Source organism: Budorcas taxicolor, chromosome 12 (assembly GCF_023091745.1).
Source record: "Budorcas taxicolor isolate Tak-1 chromosome 12, Takin1.1, whole genome shotgun sequence".
Lineage (NCBI taxonomy): Eukaryota > Metazoa > Chordata > Mammalia > Artiodactyla > Bovidae > Budorcas > Budorcas taxicolor.
In genome coordinates, this window is record NC_068921.1 from 33112916 (window position 1) to 33130059 (window position 17144).

General features: G+C 39.0%; 1 protein-coding gene across 3 annotated transcripts in view; it reads right to left on the reverse strand.

The window, feature by feature from the left end:
- The window catches only part of CDK8 (cyclin dependent kinase 8), a 75537-nt gene that overhangs the window by 9141 nt on the left and 49252 nt on the right, over positions 1-17144 (reverse strand). For all 3 annotated transcript variants that reach the window (XM_052650060.1, XM_052650058.1, XM_052650057.1), the window contains exons 5-7: positions 11587-11644; positions 9185-9316; positions 1383-1526 (exon numbers count right to left, since the gene is read on the reverse strand). In XM_052650060.1, coding sequence (XP_052506020.1) covers positions 1383-1526; positions 9185-9316; positions 11587-11644 — 334 coding nt within the window. The remainder of the gene's footprint in view (positions 1-1382; positions 1527-9184; positions 9317-11586; positions 11645-17144) is intronic.

Below are 17144 nucleotides of genomic sequence, written 5' to 3' on the forward strand. Positions count from 1 at the left end.
AACACAAATCACAGCACTAGTTCTCAAGAACTTATCACAGATTCTCCTTCTTTAGCACATCAAATCTAAATTCTATTGCCTGGTTTTCAGATTCCCTATAAGCAGATCCCAAATGTGGAACCACACCCTAAGAACCATTTCAGAACCATCTCCTGTGGAGGCCACCCCTCCTCCAAGCCCCTGTAAGTCAGGCTCCTTCCCCGGGGGACCCCTGAATTGATGAGTGCATTCAGAAGTGGGAAGAACAGGCCATTCTTCTCCATCTACTCAAACTACTCCTATTCTTTCAACATTCTACTTAGAGCAGCTCAGTGTCAACTCCAAGAGGGCAAGAATCACGTCTGTTATATCAACAATATTTTACACTTAACACAGTGCCTGAAACATGGCAGGTGCTCAATAAATCTTTAGTGAATAAATGAAACTCCCATCTCAACAAAGCAATCTTTGTAGAAATGTTGGTCAATTCTGGACAAAGGTAGCTACTTTGCACTTACTGATAATTAAAGGGAATGTGGAATTATAACTCCCAGATATTTCTGTATTAGTTTTGAGCCACTGATCTGAGAAAAATTCCTAATAAGAAACAACGTATTATTTCTTATTATTATTTCAATAAGTTATTGATATTTTAAATTATTAACATATATTTATTAATAATAAACTTATTGTTTATCATTTCAATAATAAGTACTTGACTAGCCAAAACTATGCAGACGTTTCAAATGGAGAGTAATGGACTTCTGTTCTGCGGCACAAGGACTGGGCTGGGGCTAGAGCTCTAAAGCCCGTTGACGAAATGCCCCAACTACCACCTCCCAGCGGCAGTCAGAGCAGGCTCACTTGCTGTGCAGGGCTGGGCCTTCACTCATATCCTGCCTGTTCTAACTGGAAAGGATGTTCTTACTGACAAGGGTTATAGAGCAAAAAATGCTACGATTCAATACAATGTGTTTCAAGTAGAAACAGTCTTCAAAATCTGTATTCAAATACCAAACAATGACATTATTATTAAGTGCTATCAGACAAAAAGACATGCTCCTGAATTCTATTCAGTTGCCAATGGTGAGAACTAAAGGCACTTTTTAAACACAGATATTGCAAATATTTTATCATTTTAAATATTAAACAAAACAAAACCAAAAACCAAAATGAAACAAAAATACACTCCTCAAATTCAAGAAACCCATAAATATTTTTATGCTAATATGTGAACTCTACAAATTTTGCTATTTCTAAGGGTCTTTGATTAATGCAAGTCATAAATATAAAGAATTGAGTAAGAGTAGCTTTCATCAGCTAAAAATACACATCCTTTCAATGAAGACATCTAAGTTCAAACAACAGTGATTTAAAAACAAAAACAAAAATATAATGTGTACCTGCAGGAAATCCCATTACATTGAATATTCTGTCCAGCTGGTCATGGTGATAAGGATTACTAGTTTTGATGTCCTCTTGTCGACAGTGAAATATTGGTTCTGACGTTAGTAGTTCTGCAAATATACACCCTATAGCCCAAATATCTTTAAAACAAAAACGAACAAAAAAAAAAAAAGAAAAGAAAAGAAAAAAAAAAGAAAGGAAAAAAGAAAAAGAAAGGAGGAAAATAAAGTGGTTCTTTCCAAAAGAAAATGCATCTTTATCTTGGCAGGGAGTGTTTTTTCATTCTTTTTCTCCCCTAATAAGTCATATTAAATCCTAAGCAATTATAAATACAAAAAATATTGTTTGTAAATATATATTCCCACCCCATCCACCCGTATTTCATTCCTTGTTATACCTCCATCCCACCCAGTGGTTTCATTCCAAGTTCAATCAAATTTATTATCTAAAATTTTTGGTGAGTTTAAGTGCTTCAAACATTACCTTATCTGTGAAATACATACAAAGCTGCACACAGAGCATAGGAACCATAAATAAATAAAACTAAACAAACAAACAAAAAAACAAACAGAAAACCCAAACAGCCTTGGAAATCGGGCATACTTGCTGAAAACAATCAGCACCGTTTTTTGAGGTAAAAAACATTTTTTATTTTTTATCTAGTTTATGGACTTATTAGCTTGTAAAGTTTAATAATTATCCTCCTGTGTTAGCACTAGTTAGCAAGGTGCTGTTCCAACAGGAAAAAGATGACGCCTGACCTCAAATATTCTAACAAAATAGCATTTCTCCTGAAAGGACTTTCCGTTCAAAGGGTTTCTTCATGCTATAGCAATGTCAGACTTGGCAAGTTTAGGTGTTTAAAAGACAAGAAAATATGGGGCAAAATACTACCTTTCAACAGGCACAGAGGCTATAACTTCATAAGAATTATTTAAGAGCCAGGCAAATGGATTCCTCTGTATACAACAATTTTCCTTCACTTACTTTAAGATACAGGCTAACTTTCATTCATATTAAATTCCTACTAACAGAACTATTAGAAGATAAATATGCCAATTTATAATCTGAAGCTGCAGATACTCCATCTCTACCCTCAACAAATCCCTAAACCAGCAATGGCAACTTCCCTACACTCAGGACAGTGCTATGCACACAGCAGACAGTAAACGGTGTCTCACTGATGTAACCAATACCTGTGACAAACATAAAAACTATGTGCAGTGAAAGTTGCTCAGCCGTGTCCGACTCTTTGTGACTCCATGGGCTTTACAGTCCTTGGAATTCTCCAGGCCAGAATCCTGGAGTGGGTAGCCTTTCCCTTCTCCAAGGGATGTTCCCAACCCAGGGATCAAACCCAGGTCTCCCACATTGCAGGTGGACTCTTTACCAGCTGAACCACAAGAGAAGCCCTAAATAACTATAGGAGGACAGTTAAAACCACTGTTAAAGCTGATTATTCAGACCTGTTAATAATGGTCACTTAAATAGAAAGTGAAGAAAAAAATGTCAATTAATAAATAACTTGGAATTCCTAAAATCTAAAACTGGAATATACATATTTCATCTAAAATTGCCACACATATTTCAAAATAACTAGTTAAACCTCTATTTACTTTAAGATTACAAGCAAGACTATAAGCAAGTGATTTAAAAAATGACGCTGTCTGCTCATCAGTTTGCTCCCCCATCAGAGAACCAAATCAGGCCAACACCACCTTATGAAAAAGTCTCCTCAAGAAATATAAGCCAGGATATCTTCGTTTTACCATCAGAAAGTAAATGGGAAAGTTAATTATTTTGTGATAATTCTTTTTATGCGGGAACCCCACAGAAAGCTGACCTTTGATCATCTCAATCCAAGGGAAGAAGGTAGGCAAGCTAAGGGGGGGGTCACCAAGGGGGCCTGTGGGTCAGTGTGCATCTTTAAAACCCTACTCATGGCGCCCAAGAGACACTGTGTCCACTCAGCCTGGTAATGAAAACCCCAACAAAGAAAATAAAACACGTAAAGGAAGATGAACAGTAAGTAAATAGTTTAGCCACCCTCACTCGACATTGCTTTAAAAGAAAAATCAAGAAAGCAGGAAAAATACTGAAACCTGTTTAACTTTACCCTATATAACTTCTCTCTTCAGGTCTTTTCTATTATTTTTCACCTGTTATCAATTTTACCATCCTTCCCTCCTTCAAATCCTGACCCAGTCAATAATCATGAATTTGAGTTCGCTGATCAGGCTGTTTACTTCAGATAAATTTCTGAATCTTTGTCAACAAGTCTCTCCTACCTTGCCTATTTTTTCAGATTGTGCTGAATTCATAAGAAAGTCCTTTCTTGCTCACCTACCTGTCAAATTTCTTCTAGAAAAACTTTTCAAATTAAAAACACACAAACCCCATATACTTCTCAAATTCTGTAATGCTTGTGTGTAGCTACGGAGCTAACCAGGCAAAGTAGACACCAACTGGCAGGCTACGCAGACCCAAATGGGGGAAAGCAGAGATATAGATTAAATTTGTTTTAATCAGTAATTATAAGCCTCTACCTTAATGCAAGAGTAAATTCTCATTCTCCCCGTTTTATTGAAGTTTATATAAGAACTTTTAAGACTGCCCTAGTGACAGTTAATTAAAGAGTTGATTCCCCTCTTTCACCCTTCTCCACAAAGTCAATCAAACAAAACCCTCAACACTCAAAACTGAATTAAACTTTGTCCCCATGAGTAACGAGCCTATCTCCATTGACTAATCTATCATTTTCTCTTGGGTTTAATGACTCGGCTGGCAGTCTCTTACAAGGGAGTGAATGACCGTGGCACTAAGACCTATTTGCAGCAAGGCTGGGAACAGGCGGGCTCATATGCTCAGATTTCCCCCACGCTCTCCTGCTGCCTGTTAGTACCTTAGTATTAACACGACCCACCTAACTCCACTGGCAGGTTTAAGCCTTCTCAGTGATGTCACTAAAATGAACATATTCAGCTAATAATATGTAAGTTCAACCACAAAGGTTTCTCTATCTGCTTCAGGAAGTCCAAGTGCTAGGGAAGTGCATTGACAGTGGTCTGGAGGCCCTGCTGAGAACCTCACTGCACCCCTAGGCTACCCACCTGGGGAGCAGGAGGAACGTAATGGTGCAGGAGAGACTGGAAGCAAGGTAGAAGTTTCTTTTTTCACTTGTGGATTCTAGTCTTTATCCTTAAAATGTATATAAAAGTGATTTATGTATGATTTCTGTCTCTCAAATGAAAAAGCAATCTGTAAGATCTTACATCATTACTTTTTTGATCCAATTTTTTTTAATGCAGTTATCACTTTAGTTTTTTATATTACTACTAAAATTTTTTTTATTAAAGGATAATTGCTTTACAGAATTTTGTTGTTTTCTGTCAAACTTCATTGGAAGAAAGCATCCTCTAGAACTGCTCTGGGCCAGGCCAGGTGCTCGTGGGGACTGGCATGGACCTTGGTCTCAGTTACCTGCCCCACGTTAGTCCCCTGTGCTCTTCCCACCCCTGAAGGCAGTGGAGTCTATCCAAGGGCACAGAATGCTTAGAGTTAAAGGGACCCGAGAGATGATATAGTCTAAATCCTTGTCTTCAGAAAACGAGTCTGTGAAGGATACATTGTCCTCGGACCCCCAGAGTGGCAGAGCTAAGGTGACAAGTCAGAGGGGCTAGGCTTCTGCTGTTCAAAGATGGCAACATATTTCCCACACATATTCAGTTTCTCAAATGGATGGAGATCCCTTAAGAGTAAACGACATAATTTCCATTCATTTTGGTTTTTCTTAAGTTTTAAAAAGCCTAATAGCTATCCAATAACTTTTGATGTTAATGAGGAGGAAGGCCTCTTACAACCCAAAATAGGCACCCATTTGAACAAGGGAATCCATCTAATAGCTGGTGAGTCCAGCTCTGTGATGAATAGCCCTGACCTAGAACTGGTAAACTGCTCTGGAGGGTAACAGCTTGTTCAGATCTCAATGCTCACAATGAAAAATGGGTTTTTTAAGAAAAAAGAAAAAGATAAATGATGAGCCAGAGTCACAAACCTATGTGATAGTTTATTTTTTCTTCAATTTATATCAATTCAGTCTCAAGTTTTCCATTAATAGCAGCTACAAGTTGGTAATTACTTTCTTGTTTGTATCGTCTTTAAATATGTCTTACCAAAAGACATTAAAATATTCATTTTCTAAGTGGAAAAAATATTTAAATATTCATTTTCTAGGTGGAAAAAAAGCTATGTATGATATTAGTTTACATGCTTAAGCATTTAGAATACACTTGTAAAAAAGATAATCAAATGTATGTTTAGGTAGTAATATACATTGAAAAACAAGACTAGCTTCAGTAATCTTTACTTTTCCTCCTAACAAGGCTGTGTATTGTCACCCTGCTTATTTAACTTATATGCAGAGTACATCATGAGAAACGCTGGACTGGAAGAAACACAAGCTGGAATCAAGATTGCCGGGAGAAATATTAATAACCTCATATATGCAGATGACACCACCCTTATGGCAGAAAGTGAAGAGGAACTAAAAAGCTCTTGATAAAAGTGAAAGTGGAGAGTGAAAAAGTTGGCTTAAAGCTCAACATTCAGAAAACGAAGATCATGGCATCTGGTCCCATCACTTCATGGCAAATAGATGGGGAAACAGTGTCAGACTTTATTTTGGGGGGCTTCAAAATCACTGCAGATGGTGATTGCAGCCACAAAATTAAAAGACACTTACTCCTTGGAAGAAAAGTTATGACCAACCTAGATAGCATATTCAAAAGCAGAGACATTACTTTGCCGACTAAGGTCCGTCCAGTTAAGGCTATGGTTTTTCCTGTGGTCATATATGGATGTGAGAGTTGGACTGTGAAGAAGGCTGAGCGCCGAAGAATTGATGCTTTTGAACTGTGGTGTTGGAGAAGACTCTTGAGAATCCCTTGGACTGCAAGGAGATCCAACCAGTCCATTCTGAAGGAGATCAGCCCTCGGATTTCTTTGGAGGGAATGATGCTGAAGCTGAAACTCCAGTACTTTGGCCACCTCATGCGAAGAGTTGACTCATTAGAAAAAACTCTGACGCTGGGAGGGAGTGGGGGCAGGAGGAGAAGGGGACGACCGAGGATGAGATGGCTGGATGGCATCACTGACATCATGACTGGCATCATGGACGTGAGTCTGAGTGAACTCCGGGAGTTGGTGATGGACAGGGAGGCCTGGCGTGCTGCGATTCATGGTGTTGCAAAGAGTCGGACACGACTGAGCGACTGAACTGAACTGAACTGACTTTTTAGAAAATAAAATATTTTATTTTGGAATAATTTTAGATTTGTAGAAAGGTTGCAATAATAGCACAGAAAAGTCCCATATCTAATAATCTACCTTTATTTTTCTATACAGTAAAATGTGATCTCAAAGCAGATACAAAGATTAGTGAACATAAAAGTTTTTATGAAAGACAACACATTGACTTCAAGATTGCTACGAGGGAAAGAGTACAACCATCACTCCTTTCCCCTCTGAATACACACTGAAGTGACAGTAAAGCCCCAGTAACACAAAGCACAGAAAGAGACCATCAGGGATTCCCTTGGCAAGGAACCCCTTCTCACCCGGGCCATGCAGGCTCCAGTGGTGACAGCTGGGCACGGCCCACCGAGTTAGGGTATTTCAGACACTGCATACAGCTACTACCAGGACGGGGAAGGTGGATAGTGTGACCAAGGAAGTTCTCCCTGAAGAGGGAGAATTGTGACTAAGACCTGGATGAAGACACGTGTGCAGACCTGATTGAGCAGAGATACAGATAAAAACATTTCTGGAAACAGTTCAGAGAAGGCCCCAGTCCACAGTATTATTGTTGGATGGGAAGCAGATGTGTCCTGCACAACTCAGGGAAGATTCTGTACTTGGAAATGTCAAATACAAAGACTGTATTTTGAACTGCGGACCACACACACCGCCCCTCCCTTCCCAAATGCCCTGAGACTACCAGGTATACAAAGATTGGGCTGAAGGTTGGAGGATTCTTCCTAAAGAATCTGGAAGTCCTCAGGGCAAAGACTCGCACATGCTGGCATTTAGGGTTCTCCATTAATGGCTGCTCTTGGCTGGATCACTCTAAAGTAAAGCCTGCCAGCCTCGGAGCTCTCTGATCCATGCATACTAAGTTCCCAAGCAGCATTCTGTAACCTGAGTCTTCAATGCAAAGAGACATCAAGGGTCAACAAACAGTTGAAGAATACTAGCCACATGAAAGGGAGACTAAGACAAATCAATGAAGAGAGTGACTACAAAGAAAACACAGAGAACAAGAAAGGGTTCTTAGAAATTAAAAAGACAAAGGTAGAAAAACATGAACAGGAAAGTGGTATAAAGGATACCAGTCCAAGAAATCCGACATCTGCCTACACTCAGCTTCGGAAAGAGAGAAGTAAAACACAGAGGAGGAAGTCAAGTCTATTTCAAGAGAATCTTTCACAGACAGGGGATATAAACTTCGAACTGAGCGGGCCTGTAGGTGGCCAGCAAATCAGTGTGAAACACAAGGATGAGAAATCCTCTGTTTTCAGGAAACACAAAACCCCACAGAATCCACCACCATGTGAGACCTTCCATTAGCAACACTGATGCCAGAGCACAGTTGAGGAGCCTCACCAAACTCTGAGGGAAAATCTCTTTGTACCTGTAACTTTAGTCCCTGCCAAACTGTAAAGTATGACAAATGCTTTTTTTTCCAGAAATACAGAACTAGAAAATTTACCTCTAAGACAGGTTACTTGAGAATATTCCGCAGCAAAGTAAGGGATGAAATACTGAAATCCAGACAGAAACAGATCCAACCCAGATGAACAAAAAAGGGAAAAAACAACACGAAAATCGATCCAGAATAGAGCAAAGTATAAGAGTTGGGGATGGAGTTATCCAATAAAATAAAAATGGGTTTAATACCATTCTGGAGAACGTAGAACAAGTAAGCAATAAAGGCATACAAAAAGAGAGGCACGAAAAAATACATAAGAAAAAAACTACTTGATGATAAAATTCTACCAAATAAAATGAAGCAGAATAAAGATGTCATAAAAGGATTGTGATATAGCTGTGATAAAAGGTGGTAACTGCATATCAAGTCCATTACAATATGTAGTTAAGTATAAACAACAGTGGGCATTATGGTTTGCAAACAGAAAATAAACGCTGTAAACATCAACAAAGTGGTAACGATGATGATGATGATGACTGACATTATTAAGAGAGCTTATAAATTGAGAGGCTGCTGGGGGAACAAGCAGAAGAGCACTCATTTCCTAATTCTTCATACAGGGAGACAATCAATCCTAATGAAAACTGAAAAGTGAATGACCATGTCCTCAGCTCCTACTTATTTTCATAATCTTCTTTTCCTTTATTTTAAGGGAAATCTTTTAGAAGCTAGTATTTCTTTTGGCAAAAGAAATATTTGTCTGAAGTTCAATGATTCAGAAATTTTATTGTGTTTATTCCTTTTTCACCTAAAATTAAACTTAAAATAGTTTTTACTTAGAATTCATAGTATGGGCCCATATATTTAAAAACCTTTTTAGCATCTGTTTATTTATCAGAAATAGATGTCTGGAATGGTATACCCCTAATGCCAATGACAGTATTTCTAGACAGTAGAATTTTATGTTAGTTTTTGCTTTTACTTTTATAATTTTCTGTATCACTTGACCTAAAAAACAGACAGACATATATATATTTCACAACAACAAGGCCACTTTAAAAATGTCATGGAACTTTAATTAGTTCTACTCACCAATAGCTTTGGTATAATGTCTTGCTCCAAGAAGTAATTCTGGGGCTCGGTACCAGAATGTAACTACTACTGGATCCAAATCTGCTAAAGGCTTCAAAGGTGAATTAAATAATCGGGCAAAGCCCATATCAGCTGTAAAAAATAATAATAATAATAATAATAACAATGCTAAGTAAATAAATTTTTACAAATGTAACTGATGACTCTAATTTTACTATCAAGATAAGAAAAACGTGAATTCTGTGGGGAGAAAAACCAATAAAACATCTCACCCCTTTCAGAAGTCTAAATATAAGCCAAGGTTGAGATCTTCATTCATTGCAAACTACTGCCACTGGGTTACAGACTCACTCTGCTGCCTGAGGTCCAGGGTGACCCTACTCCTCCAGGCAGATTTCTTTCCATCTGTCTTACCACCGGGGGACAGGGCTGTGCAGCCAGCCGCACATTCATTCTTTTCACTGGTCACAAGTACCAGGGAACTACATCAGTTAGGGTGAGGCTTCCCGTTATCTGCATCAGTAAGCATGCTCACTGGTATAAGCTGATGTACAGTATGACAATACCACTATTTCCCCCCATTTATTTGGGTTGCATTTTTTCTTTAATTTTAAAGAATTGTGTTTGTTTTTTTTGAAGCCGGAAAAGACTTTAAAGATCATATAATTCAATCACCTCCTTTTTCAAATGAGGAAACTGAGGGCAGAAGAAACTGCTTTGACAAATGTCAACAACTCGTATCTCAGAGCTGGAGCTGTGCTGAGATACAGTTCACAGCATTTCGCACAGTTTACTATGTAATGCAGTTATTCAGGCATAGCTGTTTGTCCTAACGAACCATGATCTTACAGATAAAAACGTTTTTGTCTCACTATCCCTTGGAACATCAAGTACAGTGTCATTACACAGAGCTGCCAAATACACATTGAATGAACAATCACTAGTCATACCACCTATTCAAAAATTTCAAGATTCATCCACCATTTGTTTGATTTTGCTCTCCTAATACACATTCTTAATGAAGCAGGCCTTAATCGATCTACTTATAGAGGTTAAAAAAACCAACAAAGAAATGTGGCAAAGAACTAAAACCATGAGTCGGATTACTAAATACTGACTTACAGAAGAATGTACCTTAAGTGTGACTACTTTAAGCTACTGATATCCCCCAAGCCTGTCAACATCATACATGTGACACAGAAATAATTCCAAACGAGATTATTTTTAATATATAAATTTTCCCCGAGTCTTACAGTAGTGAACACATCTGTAAATACTGTCTGGCTGGGTCTTTTAGATTGTGCATGCTTTGAACTTACATTTGAATTTGATGCCACCACACTGGTTGGATGAAATCTGCTAAATGTACACCTAAGGACCTAACAGGCATTTGACGCTACATAAGGACTGACAGGGCCTGGTTCTTAAAGCAAGCCAATTGACTAGGAGCATTCTGAGATGCATCAAATGTTTGTCAAGAATTTTGCAGTTTATATCAAGGGTATTTTCCAAGTCTAATTAGAAGGAGAAAATGGGATTGGAGGATTTAAAGGGGAGGGTAGAAAGAAGGGTTGGGGACACCTGGGTTTTTCTTTGCTGGTGAAGTGGTACAAATCAGTTGATAATCCCAATTTATACTAAATTTGGCAATCAGAAATTTCTATTTATTCTGTTATATACTCCCATAATCCTGCTGCTTTAAAATTAAGATAATTTGGTTACTACATTTCTTCTATCCACACACAAACTAAATAAATATCACAAACACAACTTGGAAATGACAATGAAAAAACAGGATAAATAAATCTAGCTCTATCCTTATAAGTTATCAGACCAGAAATGGGTAAAACTTTGCACTGATACATAAGAAAACAGAACTATTAGAAAACATGCAGAGGTACAGAAAGCTCGTTAATTCTTTTCCCTTCAGGCAAAGGCTCGTTAGAACCTACCCAGCCTCAGTGGTATTCTTAGCTTGTAATCCCTGACCTAGATGAGGCTAACAGAAGGATATGTTCGGATTGACCTGGCTCAGGGAAACAGAACTGATGGTATGATTAGTAGTTTGCTGTACGCCCTTAGGACTAAAGGTGAGGTTGGCTTCTAACAGGGATAGAAGCCACTCACCTCTACAGGCTATTTTTAATGAAGGCAAAAAATTTCTAAGAAACTCACATGGCTTATTTTATAATTAGAACACTTCAGTCTCTAAAGATTGTCTGACACCTTTTGAGAGTGTGAAACATTTTTCACTTTTAATGTACACTCTTTAGAAATGGCTTCGATCACATGGAACTATATGAATAAATGCATATTATTACAGCAAAAATTAGAAGTGATAAAGCTGCCTGCAAAAGTTTTAAAAGAGTGCTACGCTGTGACTTATCAAAGATATAACATACCAATTTTTACTCTTCCTCGCTCAGGACCTTCACCCATAACTAAAATATTAGCAGGTTTCTGTGGAAACAAAATAGTGTTTTTTTTCAGTAGACAGTAGTGGTTTCTTTTAAATAGACAATACGCCAATATAACATAAATCCACCTTTGAAAAAACCACATTTACTCAAAAATTAAAATCAAACACAGGAAGTCACCGAAGAAGCTTTATGTGTGTGTGTGTGTGTGTGTGTGTGTGTGTGTGTGTATGCCAAGTAATATGCAACTTCATGAAGGCCAAATACGGTAGTGCTTTCTCCAGGCAGAGCGAGGGCTTTTCTTGGCGCTGTTATCAGTCTGCTTCACTACTGTGGAACATCTGGCAGAAAGTTACAATGCTCTGCTTCCTTCTAACTCTTTCAATTATATAAAACACCCTGCAACTTTAAGGGGAAATGCATCTTCAAATATGATATAATACTATAGTATTAAAATAGCAAGGAAATTACAGGGAAGGGGCCACCTGATAGCTTTTTTTGTGGGGAGGGAACCACATAGTATATATCTATGTTTCAAACAAATTATAGAGAAATCAATGTAAGAGCCTTTTCTAAATGAGTTAGCAGAGTAGTAGAAATTTTCCATGACCTGAACAGTTCCCATTTTTAAATAAAAAAGGAAACTAACATAATAAAATGAGATTTTACAAAAGTAATACTTCAAACAGTTTTTAAATGTCTAAAAACAGCAAGATTAACTGTCATCTAAAACCCGTTATGGTGGTGTATCTACCACACTAACATGCAATGTAAGGGCTGCCCCTCTTGAGGAAAAAGGGAGAAGGGAAGAAGGCAGAGGAGGAGGGAAGGCAGCGGCCACAATCTCTCTCAGCCGCCAGCCTGCTGTCCGCCTGACCTGACTGCAGTTCTATCAGTCTGCCAAATAAGAGCGAAACCCGAGCTCAATCCCTTTCAAACACGGATCAAAGCAATCTTGAAGATCAAATCAAAGATCTTAATGAAGGCTGTGTACAGTGGGAACCAGGTCACAGGCTCCCCTGACCATATTTAACAGCAGCCTCTATGCTATTACTGACAAAATGTGACTTCCAGGACATTACTCTACTAACTACCAAAGATCAAAATTATTTCTTTATCCTCAGCAAAAAGACACTGCTAAAAAGGCAGTGCACACATTTCAAAGGTTGAAAATTCTGCCGCTTTTCAGGTGAGGAAACACAGCACCAGAGAGAGTGACTGGCCTGCTCTGAGTGCGACGGATGAGCTGGGGCAGCAGCAAGGATCCAGCCTGTCCCTGAGCAGAGCCGCCCCCTTCCCAACACGCCCTGCTCAGAGTGATTTATACAGCCAGCTTTAAACAGATGTGTATCACCACAGTCATGATCATTATGTTTTGCTCAAGAAAACGTTTCCAGAACCTCTTTCATCACACCCACTCCTGCCCCGAGACAGCAGGGCAAGCACAAGGAAGTGCAGGGCCGATAACACTCCCCATGAGCCACGTGGAACTGCCAACCACAAAGAGCACTGCCCATCGCTGACACCAGATGAGGCCCTGCTCCAGAGCAAACCAGGGCTCAGGGACGCTTGTGGAATGTGACAGCACGGGTGGGCCCTCCCAGAGGCACAGGCAGCCTGTCCACCTGACTGGGGGTGGGGCTCAGGAGGCGACCTGACGTCTGAGCTAGAACTCTCTCCTCATGGGCCATCAGGGCAGGAGCCCTGAGACATCTCTTGAACCCCATTTTGATTCTCCTCCCATCAACTCTGCCTTCTCTACCATCACGAGGGCTCACTTCCTAAGAGACAAAGCTGATCATGTCACCCCCTTGCTTAAAATCTTCCAGAGTAACAGGGGAAAATTATTACGAAAACAGTGGAACAGAAAACGATAGACACACTGATTACAACTGGGTTAAAAAAAAAAGTGCCACGAGTAAGGACTGGAAGAACAAAAAAGGTTAGTGACAGGTAGGGATGAACTTTTTCACAAGTTTCTTTGAACCCTTTTCTTGTGCTTTATTATTACTTAAACGCTTCACCTTTCACGGCCCCTCCCCACCTGTGCTGTGAATAGGGAGAAGTCTTCAAGGTGGGACGCCAGGTGCCTGCAAGCTCCACTCGAGGACGACTCCCCCTACCCCAGGGCTCTGTGCCTAGTCAGACCTTTTTCACAACTACGTCAGTGCTGGCCCTGTATTTCTGTCACAACAACTTTCCTTTCCTCTGTGTTACTTGGCAACGTCTGGTTCTCCACTCACCTTTTAAAGATATAATACACAAATACACCCTGATTATAAACGGGCCACATACAGTTAAAAGAGTCTAAACAGTCAGAGACTCTTCCACCACCCGTCACTCCTCCACCACATCCCCAACACCACTCCCTCCTCCAGAGTTACCAGCTGATTATCTGGCTTGCTGTGATGGATTCTGCTAGCACTCAAGTGCTCCTAAAAGATTACTTCCATTTCTGGCAAAAGCACAAGCACAAAGGGGCATCTCTTTCTTCCTTCTATTCTAGATAGAGTGAAAGAACTCCCTCTTTTGATTTCTTACTCATTCAGCAGCTGGGTTCAGATCTGAGAAGCCCTGAGGTGGGTGGTACTGGTTAGCCTGCTACTAGGCAAAGGGAGGGAAAAAAAACCCTCTCTTGGTCTTCATTTTATTATACACTCATTGGACTGGCCATATCCCAAGCAGCTTGGTTCTGAGCCTTGGTTCGGAACAGTTTCTCTGTCAAAGTCTTGCCTGGTAGGTATTACGGTTTGGGGCCAAAGCTCCAGCTAATAATTAGAACTTTTTCTACTAGACAACTCACTGCCTACTGCACGATCTGAAGTAGATCTCAGGGCTGAGGCACTAAGCAGACTTAAATTAGTGGATTTAAGTTCAGCTTTGGCATGCTATATAGTCAGAAACAAAAGAGAACGATGTTCAGTGCTGTTTTAATAACACTATTTATAAGCAGTGAGTCGTTCCCCATGGGATCTCCCATGGTGCCATTCCACAGGCCCCAGAGAGTGACAGTCTGATTTAGGAGACAAATTCACACTACATTTCTTTTGAGAATGTAACCTAATGGAAAGTTCAAGAGAAAATGGCAGAAAAACCACAGAGATCATGAATACTCTTGTATTTGTTCAATCAGTATTAAGGAAGACTTCAAAAGACTTGATTTTTGTTTTAGTACTTAATGCCACAGAGACAATACTATATTCTCCAAAAGGCTAATCCCTTTCATCTTTGTCTATCAGTGGGAGAACCTGATAGCCCTAGGGCCAAACCATCCAAGTCACTGATGATCAAACACAACAACAATCATGACTTTAGTAAACTGCAATCAAACGTAATCATCTTAAAGGAACATACAGAACTTTGCTGGTGACATTTTGATGAGGCACATCCCCTCATGAAACTATCTGCTACTACATACAGCAAAGGTCCAATGGGACTTGAAAGTATTATAGCATCATGACAACATCTTCAAGAATAGCTACCTTACTCACAGAAGTGACTACAGGACACCTTTATTGCCTGCTGAACAATGAAACAGACGGATGAAATACTTTTCGAAGTCTACTTATTTGATTATTTGAAACTATGCCTTAAAACAAGCTTTTCTCTTGTTTTCTTTCTCCCAGAAGAAAAACTAGTTTTGTATTAGGTTGGTATGGAAAAACTTAAATGAACTTTTTGGCCAACAGGAAATTAAAGAGTGTGCCCTTGTTTTACAGTCTCATGGCTTCTCTTCTTGTTTTATGTTGTTGTGCTCCAAAGAAGTCTCCACTGCCATTTCCTAAAAAAAGATGTCTGTGTTACAGAGATAACCATTCCTGGTGAGACTTTCTGCTCTCCAGACTCTGTCACATTAGGAAACATCACACTGATGACTCTGGCAAACAGCAGAGATGGTAAACTGGTTTCATTTAAGGGCCCAACTGTGGAAGAAAACTAAGGGCTGCCGGAACTGCATCTTGAGAAAGACAGGACCTGGGCTAGTCAGGAAACTGCCATTATCAATTAGAGGTATCTCACACAGGTACACAACTGCATAACGCTGGCATCTCTGTCAAGCTAACTGCAAAAACTTTTTATTCTAGGGATGAAGCCAGGGTCTTCATGTGTTCACTGACTTTATCAAGGCAAAACAGAGACTCTGAGTCCGTAAGAAAAGCTGATTTTTAATGGATCTATGAAAAGGAGACAGTGATACACAAGTAACCACTGTCAAGTGCTGCTCTCCAAGATCTGTTTGGAACTAAACTTACACACTGTAAACAACACAGCCTGGTGGCACACTTTCTGGACACTTGATAACTCTCAGTTTGGTTGTTAATCAGTGTGTGCCATAATACACACCGATGTGTATTTCAAATTACACTTTTCAATTGATGATGTCTAACTGTTCAGAAAATATTTCTGCTTTTACTTCTAGTTTTGTATTCTGAGAGACTAACGCAGAATCTGTATCTTTATGAATACTTATTATGTATATCTTTAACTTATACTACACACTGAATTTTTCTAGACATACATTTTTATTGAATGTTTATTTATATATATATTTTATTTCTAGGCTGTGCTGTGCACATTTTGGGATCTTAGTTCCCCAACCAGATGTTGATTCTGGGCCCTAGGCAGTGGAAGTGCAGAATTCTAAGAACTGGACCACCATGGATTCCTAGGTCATGCATATTTTAAAATATATTCTTTTATATGTCCCTAAATGCCAAGCAATTCTACTGTATCACATTGCTTCATTCTATAGTTTTTGCTTATTTTTTAGTTAAACAAATCTGTCACAATCTGATTTAAAGTATATCAAGGTATATAATTATATATTCCTAATTCCTTCTATACAACTGCCAAATTGAACAAGCCAAGCTTTTCGGTGTATATTTCATTATTTCAATCATTCTGCTGTTATAAAATGTTTCAATCTTTTGAAATAAAACATACTTTTTTTTGCCACACCCCATAGCATGTGGGATCTTAGTTCCCTGATCAGAGATTAAACCTGCATCCCCTGTGCTGGAAGGCAGGGTCTTAATCTCTGGACCACCACGGAAGTCCCTTTAAATAAAATATATTTTATCTGACACTCTAATTTTTTTTCTATATTTGAACAGACACAGACTCTAAACCAGAGTTCTCAACTTTTTTTCTTCCCCTAAACATCTGAGGAATATAACAGACTTCTGAAGATGAGGAATTATGATTAAATGCTTAAGAATAGGCTAAAAAAAAAAAAAAGATCCCATCAACTATTAGTTCTGTGACCTTCACCTCCATTTTCTCACTTATAAAATATGGTTAAAAATAATGACAAGTTAGTATTGCAAAGATTGCTAACGTACATAAAAGACAATATAATGCTTGATACATTAAAAGTCCAAAATATAATGATAGCTAACACTATAATCTGTTAACAGTGACTCACAACTGAAGTGATTTAAGTAGAAACTCCTGGGGGCAGGGTACCCATGTATGATTGGATAAGACCACCAAGATGATTTTCCTGTATCACCCTAAGAGATGCCCCTAATTTGTTTTTATCT